Source organism: Schistocerca gregaria, chromosome 8 (genome assembly GCF_023897955.1).
Source record: "Schistocerca gregaria isolate iqSchGreg1 chromosome 8, iqSchGreg1.2, whole genome shotgun sequence".
In the NCBI taxonomy this organism is placed as follows: domain Eukaryota; kingdom Metazoa; phylum Arthropoda; class Insecta; order Orthoptera; family Acrididae; genus Schistocerca; species Schistocerca gregaria.
Genome location: NC_064927.1, coordinates 131,701,366 through 131,714,098, shown reverse-complemented (window position 1 = coordinate 131,714,098; position 12,733 = coordinate 131,701,366). Strand labels below are relative to the sequence as shown.

Sequence of the window (12,733 nt, the reverse complement as noted above, 5' to 3'; positions counted from 1 at the left end):
GATTCATCTTTCTTTGTGTAGATCCTGACCGGTCAGGTAATATATCGGTATCCTCCCCGGTTAAGATATCTCGTTTTTATTCTCTCCCTGATGCTGGCGACTAATTAATTTGTTCTCCTGCCTACGTCTGAAGTTTCCATTTCATTTTTCTACAGGCATATTATGCGATCTTGTATTCACGTTTTCGCATTTGCCTCAATTACAAGTATCCTTCGTGCTTCCATTTGATTGCGTTTCTTTCTTCACTAAATGGTTCCCTTTTCCCTGATTTTCAAGCCAAAAGGACATATTATAGAATTACTAACAGTACAAACTGTCGTTGAACTCTTACGACTAGTGAGACTGTCTCCGAAAGCTGAAATTGTGAGGTGAAATATTCGCATCACATAATGCTGGCCTAGACTGGTGGTACGTTCTCATTACGACCAAAGAAGTTCGCACCTGAATGTTTTCGATAATTAGAATTTTGTTAATCACTTTTATGCCTCCTGTTTATGATGTGCAAAGCTACGACGTACGTCCAGGAATATCGCTAAGTGTCTTGTTATTGTGCTTCATCTAGTTGTTACCTCGTCCACTTTTATTTTAGGACTAGCTGAGTTCTGGACGTTGCCCGGATATATATTTACTCAAATCATCTATTATTCAATCACCTTCTTCCACCTGTATCTGTCGATCTCATCCTTCATCCACATCTCTTCCCCCTCCATCTCATCCTTTCCACTTACTCTATTTCCTCCTCACCCTGCATATCTCTTCTCCGTCGCCCCATATCTATGTCCATTTGTTCGTCTGCCTATCCACCTCACCAATCCCTTCTCCCTGTCGGTTTCCCCATAAGCCTCTATCTGTCCATCTCCACCTTACCTGTGCCCATCTCCTCCTTTCCCCTCAACATCTGTCCATTTCCTTTTCTTCCTGCTCTATCCACTTTATCATGCCCACTTCAGTAGGACACTGTTGGTTCTGACTATCAGAGTATTTTTCTCCAGACCGTAACTAATACTTATCAGTAGGGCGAAAAACTGGTCCAAGTTGTAAGATTCTATTTTTTATTCATTCTATTCCTAGTTTCAGGCCGAGACCCATTTTCAAATCATCCTGACGACAGCAAACCAAATTTGCACTCATGTATAATTCAGTTATTACCAAATCTTTAAGCATATTCTAAAGAGACAGAATTTTTCGTTTCAGTCGTACGTAGCACAGTTGAAAATGGCATTTCCGAAGATGTCAGAAATGTGCAATGAAAATCTGCATTACACCTGCGGTCTAGGGGTCTGAGGGTTACCTGTTCTCTGTAATAAAAATCTGGGTGAACGAATGAACGATGAACTTGAGTGAGCGTCAAGGGACGTCCGCTCCGACTAAATACAACGACTGACAACAAACAAAATGAGATAAAAAAGGGTAGCGGCTCTGGTTAGTAATCAAAACGTATCGGCCCTGGGATCGAGGGCAACCACTGCATAAATTATCGTTAATAATCGGCATTAGCGGCGGACAATTTCAGGCATAAGAAGTCACCCTCATTCTGCCAACGGCCTTGTCAAAGGGGGCGGAGAAGTAGACAGAGGTTCAGCGCACTCTCTAGTTCTAGGGATGGGAAACGGCCCCTAAAGGTGGAAGAATCAGCTATGATCAACGGCATGAGGATGCAGAAGGCAATTAAAGCGACGTAATAAAAGATATTTAACACGTATCCACAGGACATGAGGGCTGTAACCGGAAAAGTGTCATGATGATGTCTCCATTGGCAAAAGATTCCGGAATAGTCTCCCATTCGAATCTCCAGGAGGGGACTGCCAAGGAGGAGGTGACCATGAGAAAAAGTTTGAATAATCAAAGAAAAGATAACGTTCTACGAGTCGGAGCGTTGAATGTCAGAAGCTCGAACGTGATAGGGAAACTAGAAAATCTGAAAAGGGAAATGCAGAGGCTCAGTGTAGATATATTAGGGGTCAGTGAATTGAAATGGGAAGAAGACAAGGATCTCTGGTTAGATAAGTATAGGGTAATATTAACACCAACAGAAAATGGTATAACGTGAGTAGATTTCGTTATGAATACGAAGGTAGCGCAGAGAGTGTGTTACTGTGAACAGTTCAGTGACCGGGCAGTTCTTATCAGAATGGAGAGCAAACCAACAAGGACAACGACAGATCAGGTATACACGCCGACGTCGCAAGCTGAAGATGAAGAGATACAGAAACTATATGATGATACTGAATGAGTAATACAGTACTTCGAGAGAGATGAATATCTAATAGTCATGGGGGAATTGAATGCAGTTGTAGAGGAAGACGTAGAAGAGAAGGTTACAGGAGAATATGGACTGGGGCAAGGAATGAGAGAGGAGAAAGACTAAATGAGTTCTGTAATAAAATTCAGTTAGTAACATTGAATACTCTGTTCACGAATCACAAGAGGGAGAGGTATATTTGGAAAAGGTCGAATGGTACGGGAAGAGTTCAGTTAGATTACATCATGGACAAAAAGAGATTCTGAAGGCAGATACTGGACTGTAAGGCGTAGCCAGAAGCAGATATAGATTTAGATCACAATACAGTAGTGATCAAGAGTAGGCTGAAGTTTAAGTCAGTGGTCAGGAAGATTCAATACGCCAGGGAGAGGGATGCAGAAGTACTAAGAAATGATAAGATACGTTCCAAGTCCTCTAAGGCTATATTTACAGCAGGCAGGCAGTATAGTTGAAGAGAAATGTACATCTCTAAAATGGGCAATTACATAAGTTTTAAAGAAAAACATAGGTACAAAAAAGGTATCTGTGGAGAAAACATGGGTAACAGAAGAAATGCTTGACTTGATCGAAGAAAAGAGGAACGACAAAAATGTTCCGGGAAACTCAGAAATACCGAAGCACAAGTCGCTGAGGAATTAAATAACTAAGAAGTGCAGGGAAACTAAAACTAAATAGTTGTATGTAAAAAATGAAGAAATCCAAAAAGAAATTAATGGCGGAACGACAAGCTCTGCATACAGGAAAGAAAAATTAGATTCGGTGACATTAAAAGCAAGGGTGGTAACATTATGAGTGAAACGAGAATTCCACTGTTAAATGCAGAGGAGGGAGCCGATAGGTGGAAAGAATATATTGAAAGCCTCTATGAGGGGTAAGATTAATCTTATGTGATAGGAGAAGACCAGGAGTCGATTTACAAGGGATCCAGCATTAGAATCAGAATTTAAAAGATCTATGGAGGACTTACTATCAAATAAGGCATCCTCCGAAACGCCATTTTGCACTATATGATATGAGTTTTTGAAACGATATGTTCTGTATCTTTGGCATATGCCTAAAAATTTTGTAATAACTGTATTATATACCAGTGGAGATTCATTTTCTGCCCTATGGGATGCTTTGAAAATGAGTCTCTACCCGAAATTAGTTATCGAATTAATAAAAAGCAAAAATTTGTGACTTGGATTGATTTTTCGTTCTACGAATTAACGGAAGTTGCTGATCCAATCTACTCCAACATGCTGTTGGTTCACTAATATTTTTATCAAATTTGGTCGAACTCGCTCCAGGGGATTAGAGTGACCTTTATACCAGCGCCTTTGCCGGCGTACTCACATGTCGCACATATTAACCGCCCGCAGTGATCGAGCGGTTCTAGGCGATGCAGTCTGGAACCGCGGAATCGCTACGGTCGCTGGTTCGAATCCTGCCTCTGGTATGGATGTGTGTAATGTCCTTAGGTTAGCTAGGTTTAAGCAGTTCTATGTTCTAGGGGACTGATGACCTCAGATGTCAAGTCCCATAGTGCTCAGAGCCATTTGAACCATTTGTCGCACATATTACACGTTTATGACGTCATATTTCCTGACGTATGTGGCGTGTCATCCACCTTGTATGTGGTTTTTAAGCGGTTGGGTGAATACCGACCCCGTACTCACGTCCTGCCTCAGTTTGGGAAATATTTTCACATTTTCACACACTAGACACAGACGGACGGAGGACTGATGTTCCGTCCCTGGGGTTAGAATTGGTGACAGGTAGGGCGTCCGGCCACCCTCTGCCAACAACATTACAAAATCCAGAGTAACATACTGACCCTGTAAAGAAATGGGATAGCATGTAGAAAAAGGATTATTTTAAATTTTGTGGACTGGTGTGACGTTGTATAGAAGAGATACACTGACGGAAAAAATCCCTATATTAAAAATAATTAATGCAGACTAATGAAATACATTAATCTATGTAACACACTTAACTGATTAACAATGCAAGATCTCTGGTTAATCCAAGCAAGAGAAAAGCCATTGCAAATCTGAAATGCTCTTACACTAGTAACTGGTGTAACCGCCAGAACGTTGAATGGTAGCATGCAAAAGCGAATGCATTATGTTGTACAGGTGTCGGATGTCTGTTTGCGGGACGGAGTTCCATGCCTGTTGCACATAGTCGGCCGATACTGGGACTATTAATACTGTTTGCGGATGACGCTGGAATCGTTGTCCGATAATATCCAATATGTGCTGGATTGGTGACCGAACATGTGATGGAATACGCCAAAGGTTACAACAGCGCCGTGGTGGCTAGCGTTATCCTGTTGGAAAACACGCTCTGCAGTGCTGTTCATGAATGGTAGCACAATAGGTCAGTTCATCAGACTGAAGTTCACATTTCCAGTCAAAGTATGCGGATAACCAAGAGAATGCTCCTGCTGTCATATGAAATCGCACACGTATTCACAACTCCAGGTGTAAGTCCAGCTCCTCTAGCAAGCAAACAGTTCGGTTGCAAGCCCTCAAATGGCCAACTTCTAACCAACACATGGCCGTCACTGACACCGAGACAGTACCCTGCTTCGCAGTGAGCTCTGGCTTCACACCAGTGAAGTCGCAAATGATGGTGTGTTGGGCTCAGTATAATGCATGCCACAGGGTGTCTGGCACGGAGCTGTCCTTGAAGTAACCGATTTGTATCAGTTCGTTGTGTCATTGTGGTACCAACTGCTGCTCAGATTGCTGCTGCAGATGCAGTACGATGCGCCAGCGCCATACGTTAAAGCCTGGAGCCCGATCTCCTTGCAACAGTACGGTCGCGTGATCACCGCTTCCAGAAAACACGTACGGTTGATACAGTCGTACCAAATGTTTCTTCATTGTCGTAGCAGTAACATCCATCCTCATTACACCACCTGTGACGTGTTCATAATGGCGTCCTTGCCTTATTAAAGGGCATTCTTGACTAACATCAGCTCATCACGTCCAGCCTAACGCCCACGACCATTACAAGGTGTATTTAAAGCAAATCTGATTCCCGTCCTCAGAGTGGCGCTACTAGCTCAACTATTACGCTACTGGCGGGAAATTTGAATAGACGCCGACCAACTTTCGTTTACGTTGTGCAGCTCTTCTAGGTGTAGCGATTCTTTCCGTGAGTGTACATGTTAAAAAAACACTTCCGCACGCTAATGTTCCATATCAGTAAGACAAACGAAGAAATCAGGTAGTTACAGGTAGTGTCTGGCTTTTGTAGCCAACAATAATTTTCCAGTACTGGGAAAAAGAAAGTGGAGCGATGTTCTGGAAAAAATATTGGTTGGAGGTATGAAGTAAACAACGCCTTCAGTCGCAACTTTTTCGTTTTTTATTAACTACACGATGCATTTCGGACCTTGTAAGAAAACAGGCAGAAACTTCAAGACCCGTTTTCAAGAACATGTAAATGCTTCTAGGCTCAAAAAATTCGAAAAATCAGTCATTGCACAATATATGTTGGAAACGAAATATGTCATCAACAGTCTGAAAAGAATTTGGTAATACTACATAACGAAGTCAATGGTAAGACTCTAAGTCTGTCAGAACAACTGGAGATGTACGTCCACAAAATCAAAAAATCTGAATCTATGTTAAATGAACAGACAGACTTCGCAAGCCATAGTTATTTCAGTAATTTTAAAGACCTATTTCTTGCATATGTCAATTGTTTAGTACTTATATCTTTAGCACTACGAATAAATTCATCTTTGAGAACACTATGTACAAAAACATCTGTAAAGTGTTTATAAACATATGTGTACAAATGTGCCTCTTCTATGAAGCGAGATGTACTAAAACGACGGAGAAAAAAATGTTTGCCGTTGCTAAAACATTAAAAATGCTTTCCTTGGATTATGTGGCAAGTGTACACAATTCATTTTCCCCTATTTTACACATATAATTCACGTTAGATTTACGAAATTCATACCCTAGCATTAAACGTTTTCGTGACAAGAATATGCATTTCACCTCATTCAAGAGAAGATATAAAACATGTATTAAGACAAATTACACATGACGATAGACCCACAGGGTCAGAAATGCGTCGTGTAGTTAATAAAACACGTAAAAGTTTTGACTGAAGGCGTTGTTTAGTTCATACCTCCAATGTTCTGAATACAGTTCTTCATTAAATATATTGTCCACCCTTTAACTATTTCCTCTCAACTTTCTAATGAATGCACATCATTTCGGGAAGTATAAAACCAGTGGAATAATGGTTCTATTTAATTTTCTGGTTCCAATTTCTTTCGTGACCCGTGAGCGGTAGCACATCATGCTAGCAATTATATATTGTAAAGTCATGGGAGACCCGAAGTGTTCATTAAATAAATCGTCTTCAGCGATTTTCCGATTATGTTTGCATGTGTTTTGGGCCTTATCGCGGTTTAGTAGTGATTTCTGTGGAGGATTGTACCGATCCTTTCCTGACAATGCAGATACGTAAGTGAAATTCCTATAAGATCATCTGAGATTTGCTCTATTTAGAGATACAGAGGATTGTGATTAGATGAACCTTTTTGTTCTCCAGCTATTTTCGGAATGTAATTCATTTTTGCCAAATGCGTGGGTAACCATGTGTAACCAAATAAAAGTTATGTTAACGGGGGAGAAAAGCATTCAGCAGTGCAAGTAATTACGAGTAAAATGAACTCCTATATTCATGGAGAAATTTTCATGAGTTAGAATCCATTGAATTTAACATAACTTTTCTGGTAGACTCTGTAACTATGTATCACGCTGTGACACCCCGATCCCCTCCGTTTTGGTTTTATTGCTTTCTTACAGTGGTTTATATGGATAGAAATTTCAGTAGGATTCTCTGGGTGTATTATTAATCGAATTACTATGCAGAATTTTTCGCTTCCTACAGACTCCCAGAGTCTGTACCCCAACCCTCCTGTGAGGTGTTTCTGCTGATACATAGATGAAAGAACGCTTTTCGCTACCTCCAAGTATGTTAATTATTGTTTCTTTGTTTTTTTTGTTTCATTTTTTTTCAGGATGTTTTCTGAAGTGGCCAATATATGTTGATCGAAATAAATAGCCATTCGGATTGTGCACAGCCTTCTGTTTATTCTCCTCCTACGCACGCGCTGCCTATCTTTATGGTACTAAATCCTGATAAGAAAGAATCTTTAAATTTCACAACTGTTTCCGAAGCAAATTACAAAAAGTGCATGAATCGTCACTAATTGATTATAGCGAAAGCACTTAGCATTTATATGTTGCGTATCTGGGTAAAATTTTTTGGGCCTAATAAGAGAGATTATTAACAGGTTCGCACGATGTAGCACACGTATCAGAAGGCAATAAAGGGAAAACAGATAAGCACTTTCTCCTTCCCTCTCACTCCGCACTCCCGCAGACCCTCTCCCTCCCCCTTGAGATAATAAAATGGGCAATGCAAATCGCAGCCAGATGAATACATATTTTCTTAATTACAACTCACCTCTTTTATTGTTATGTTTCGATTTAGCAAGGTGTAGTATACTCGAACCGTCAGATGATGATGATTACGATGATGACAATGATGTTGACTTAAAAAATATAGACAAGTAAACGGATAAACTAAAATCTGCCATTCCTTAACATGTGATAATACCTTTCTGATAAGAAGCTCCACAGGATCAAGAAACCAGATGGACAATGCAATAGCGACAAGAGATACTCCCAGAAGCAGTCGCAGCAACTGACCTTCAAAAGAATATTCATAAAAACACAATTTTGATTGGATAAAATAAAACATAATGAATAAATGTTTGTTTTAATAATGAATATCACTGTAATTTGAATAACGAGTTTTCAAATAAGAAGGTACGTAACGTCGTAGCAACCAAACTCTTTGACATTTGCCTATGCCACTTTGGGTCAACGTAGTGATACATCTACGGATTCAAATGTAGCATCGTCACTCCCCCCTACAAAATTCAAAAATGTGTCCGCTGTAGTCCAGCTGATGCTCACCGTTGTTTTCGACGTTCGAGGCATGATACTCATCGAATACCTCGAGCACGTAAAAACCATTAACAATGACGTGTCCTGTGAGACACTCCGCAGTCTACTCAGGTCCATGAACATCAAACTGCCTGAGATACTCACTGAAAGAGTGATTCTGCTCCACGATAACGCGCCACCTCACCTCTCCCAAAGTACGATGGCCAAATTCAAGTGGTAGCAGCTGGAGCATCAACAGTACAGACCAGATATGGAACCCAGACACTTCCCCGTCTTTGCTCCGCTAAAAGAATCTCAAAGGGAAACGCTTGAACTCCGACAGCGAGATGAGGCAGACAATGGTGGGTTGACTCATGTCGCAGCCAAAGGAATTCTGGTAACAGGTGAAACAGCGGGATATTTGTGCTGAAGCCTTGGGTGACTACTTTTCAATAAAGAGTTCCAACATTATTGTTTCGTACCTTTTCTTTTGAACACCCCTCATACATTAACAATTTCTACGTCATCTAGAATTACGAAGAATTTGACGGATATTCTGTAATGTCGCAGATATAGCTACTCTGCACGGTAGAATACACAACAAATTTTCTCAACACGGAAGACTCTAGAACATTTTACTTAAAATATGAGCAGTGCATTGTGTAGAAAGCAACAAAAAAGAAATATGAGAAAATGGACTCAGTATAGTCCACGCGAACACAGCATTAAGGACCCAGACAATTGTAGATAGCCATGTCTTTCTGAAACGTATTGTATCTGAAGCTAATCAGAAATCTACTAGTGAGGAAATACGCGCGCTGTGATATTACGATTATTCTTCGTTAATATGGATAGTTTATCACTTGAAATACCAAGGGATACTTCAAGAAAGCGGTGTGCTACAGTACACCTAATTAGAATGGTATGTATTATCCCAAGTCATAAAGCGACTGGAGCTGATGAGACGTCTAACGCGGTAGTTTCTAGGCATATACAGCCATACGATGAGCAGCGGACCTCTTACACACGTCATACGCTATTTCTCGGATAAAACGTCATTAATTTATAGAAATCAAAAGTTCAGTTTTAATAAGTGCCTTACTCTGTGATAAAATCATTTTTTTTTCGAATGAAGGGTCGCCAATTAATGGGTGCTTCGAGTAAAAATTAATAACTATTACATGACATCTACTAGAACGAAGAAATTTACAGCAATATTTTCAAATCATTAAATTCATGATGACTATAGTGACGTAGGTGAGACACTTTTGTCGTTAGTTCTATTCGAAGTGTATACAAGGGTTTTAAAGGGAATAGAGTATGTGGTTTAGAAGGCGTGAAATATTGCGCAAATAAGTTAGCATTATGTGGTGGCTGAGGCAACAAAAGAACTTCATTTCTGGTCATTACGTGCACTGAACTCAGCAGGGCCTGTCATTTATGATTGTTGTCTGTCCAAACCCTGTAACTTGCAATTAGTTGGTATTGTCTCTCAAGTTCCTATAACAGAAGCAGAACTAGAAATCCTAATACCTCCTCTTGAAAATCTTCCCATATTTAATAATTTCACTTGTCTCTATCACTTCAAGTCGATTATTGTACTCTGCGGCGATAGGTGTAGAGACCTCTGAATATCCATTAATTACAGTTGAAATTCTATAATATTTCTCAGCACTATTTGGTGGTGGTACATCGACATATATTTCTCCTTGTGTCCTCGAATGTTCGCAACCTCTAAAAATCTCTAAATTAATTTCTGTGCCCCATTAGCTTTGGAATCAGTCACTCGGGATTTACCAATATGCTGCGAAGTCTCGGGTCTGCTATCGTTCAGACCTGACTTTGCCAAGGAATCATCGTGTAGTAGTGGCTCAAACTTATCGTAACAGAGGCAAAAAGTTCCAAAGTACATCGAGCAACCACTATCTCTAGCGAACCAGCTCTCACATTGTACTTAAGTGAATTCAACTTTTACGAAAGTTAAGAGTTAGTGAGGGATAATGCATTCACATACGCCTACTAAAAAAAGCGATTTCTATGACACTGGATGTGTTCCATGCCTTATTACTTAATATTTTTCTATGGACAGTGAGTTTACAGCAACCAGCATAGTGCTTTTGAGGTAAGAGTATGAGTACTACACTGTATTCACATGCCCCGACAATTTTGTAGGACCACACGTAAGGCATTACATGGCATTACAGAACTGATCCCTTGCCTATGTCGACGCCATTAAAGATGAAGTGGTGCAGCATCAGATTAGATTATGTAGCGCATAAAAATAACCCAAGAGATTTGTAGAAACGAAAGAAAATCTACATTCGGTGACCGGAAGGGTATTAGAATCCCAATCCTAGATGTGAATACAGTACCTTCACATAAGTACTGTTGTAGGCTGCGGCTCTGGAAGAGCCATGAGATGGTCAAAGTTTTGCCATACGAATGTCAATAAAAACTGGAAGAACGTGTGATATCACGAACCAAATAGCTGCCGATACGGGAAGAACAGCTGCCACATAGCAGACATAAATGTGTATAAGCGCATGCAAGGAGATCATAATTCATCTAGTGCAAACCAACAGATTCGCTGCTCCTGTACAAATTTCAACATGCTTTCATAGGACATCGGACCATTACACTGTATCAGAGTCGTTTAAAGACCGACGAATTGGAGTTCCGGTAGTTTGACCCTTCTTTAAACATCACCGAAAAATGTGCCAGATAACAGAGGTGTACTGTAAATCAATGTTCCGACCAGCAGCAGTAGGCCAGAGTAACGGTCTCAGATGAACACTGCTACACGATAACGAACGTTTCTGGATACCATGTGGTGTGCAGTGAACGAATTTATCACGTTATCCCAGATACTTGAAGTTTATTCCCGTTTACGCAGCTCCCACATTTCATTTAAATAAAATTCTATTCTCCTAGCAGATTATTCCTTAAACTCAATCAAAAAGATATAAGCAGACAGTTACCTTTGTATTTCGTAGCCGCAAAATTGCATTTGGCTAGAGTGGCAGCAGAAAGGGAATGTGGGTTGCCTACCAACAAGGGACTCAAGTGCTGGCTGGGTCTGTCGGCGTTGAGGCATGGTGTATATTCCATATCGTCGACAGTTCTGTCGCCATCACCTGTCGTACTTCCTGTCTCCATAGCAGCCCTCTGACCCTCTCCATCTAACATGTTGCCTTCCAATAATAGAACTGTATTTGCACACACCGGCTCGATGTGCCCTGTAAAAACGGCAAATACGACGGATTTTCTTCCAGAATATACTGAAGATCTGACTAATGCTACAGATAACATATACCAAATAGGCAAAATTATGTTCATAGTTTATATAGTATAAAGTTAAAAACAATACCTCTACTATATATGCTACAAAAGTGCAATATTTATGTAGCAGTGATCAGCTGCACCTCAACGCCATTACAGCACACGTAGCACAACTCATGCACCACTCCAGGGAAAAATAAGAAAAGCTTGAAAGGCTTCCAGTTTCGTGTACTAACATCTCTTAATGACGAGCATGAGCTTCACAGTTGTAGTTCAGGAAAACATGGATCATCGTTTTCTTTCTTTGAATCGAGTGCTCAGGATCTTCAACGAAATGAAATCCACAGAGTCTGAAACAAGATTAAAAGTTAATCAATGAAATGTTCACAGACAGTAAACAAGAATGATCTAAAAATATTGTAAGAATTACACGACTACATATAATAGTGACAAAATTTTCATGATAGCAAAGCTTCTAAATTTCAATAGATTATTCTTTCCTAGGTACCTTCGAACATGTTTTTAAATTCAGAAAAATCTTTACCTTTACAGAGTAATGTTGTACTTTCGGAAAAGACTGCAGTACATTAAAAGTGAATACTGTTGTTGATAAACGTAATAAACTTGTATTCCGGAATCGGTTAGGAACGGAAGTCCCCCTAAACGCTACTTTCGATGACGATAACGACCGTTTACACATACTTAGAACCCAGCAATGGTGGTTTACCTGTTATCTGTGCGATAGTACTATGTAGGCTGAACTGAAGTCTGATTAAGATTATATACACAGAGGCAAGTATGTTATACATTAACAAGCGTTTAGATTAAACTTTCTAATACAGCTGGATAACAACAACGTTAGATATCGATAAGAGGATAATACCTGTAGTTACTGCAGCAAAACTTAAAAAAAGACAAGTAGCTCTGCAGAACTTTTTTTTTTTTTTTTTTTTTTTTTTTTTTTTTTTTTTTTTTTTTTGTCATCAGTCTACTGACTGGTTTGATGCGGCCCGCCACGAATTCCTTTCCTGTGCTAACCTCTTCATCTCAGAGTAGCACTTGCAACCTACGTCCTCAATTATTTGCTTGACGTATTCCAATCTCTGTCTTCCTCTACAGTTTTTGCCCTCTAGAGCTCCCTCTAGTACCATGGAAGTCATTCCTTCATGTCTTAGCAGGTGTCCTATCATCCTTTCCCTTCTCCTTATCAGTGTTTTCGACATAT

General features: G+C 40.0%; 1 protein-coding gene across 1 annotated transcript in view; it reads right to left on the bottom strand.

Moving 5' to 3' along the window:
* Nucleotides 1–11,469, bottom strand: part of LOC126284691 (lysosome membrane protein 2-like) — a 75,524-nt gene extending 64,055 nt beyond the window's left edge. The window contains exons 1-2 of the mRNA XM_049983814.1: nt 11,208–11,469; nt 7,898–7,989 (exon numbers count right to left, since the gene is read on the bottom strand). Of these exons, the coding sequence (XP_049839771.1) occupies nt 7,898–7,989; nt 11,208–11,415 (300 nt within the window). The 5' untranslated portion in view covers nt 11,416–11,469. The remainder of the gene's footprint in view (nt 1–7,897; nt 7,990–11,207) is intronic.
* Nucleotides 11,470–12,733: the final 1,264 nt, after the last annotated feature.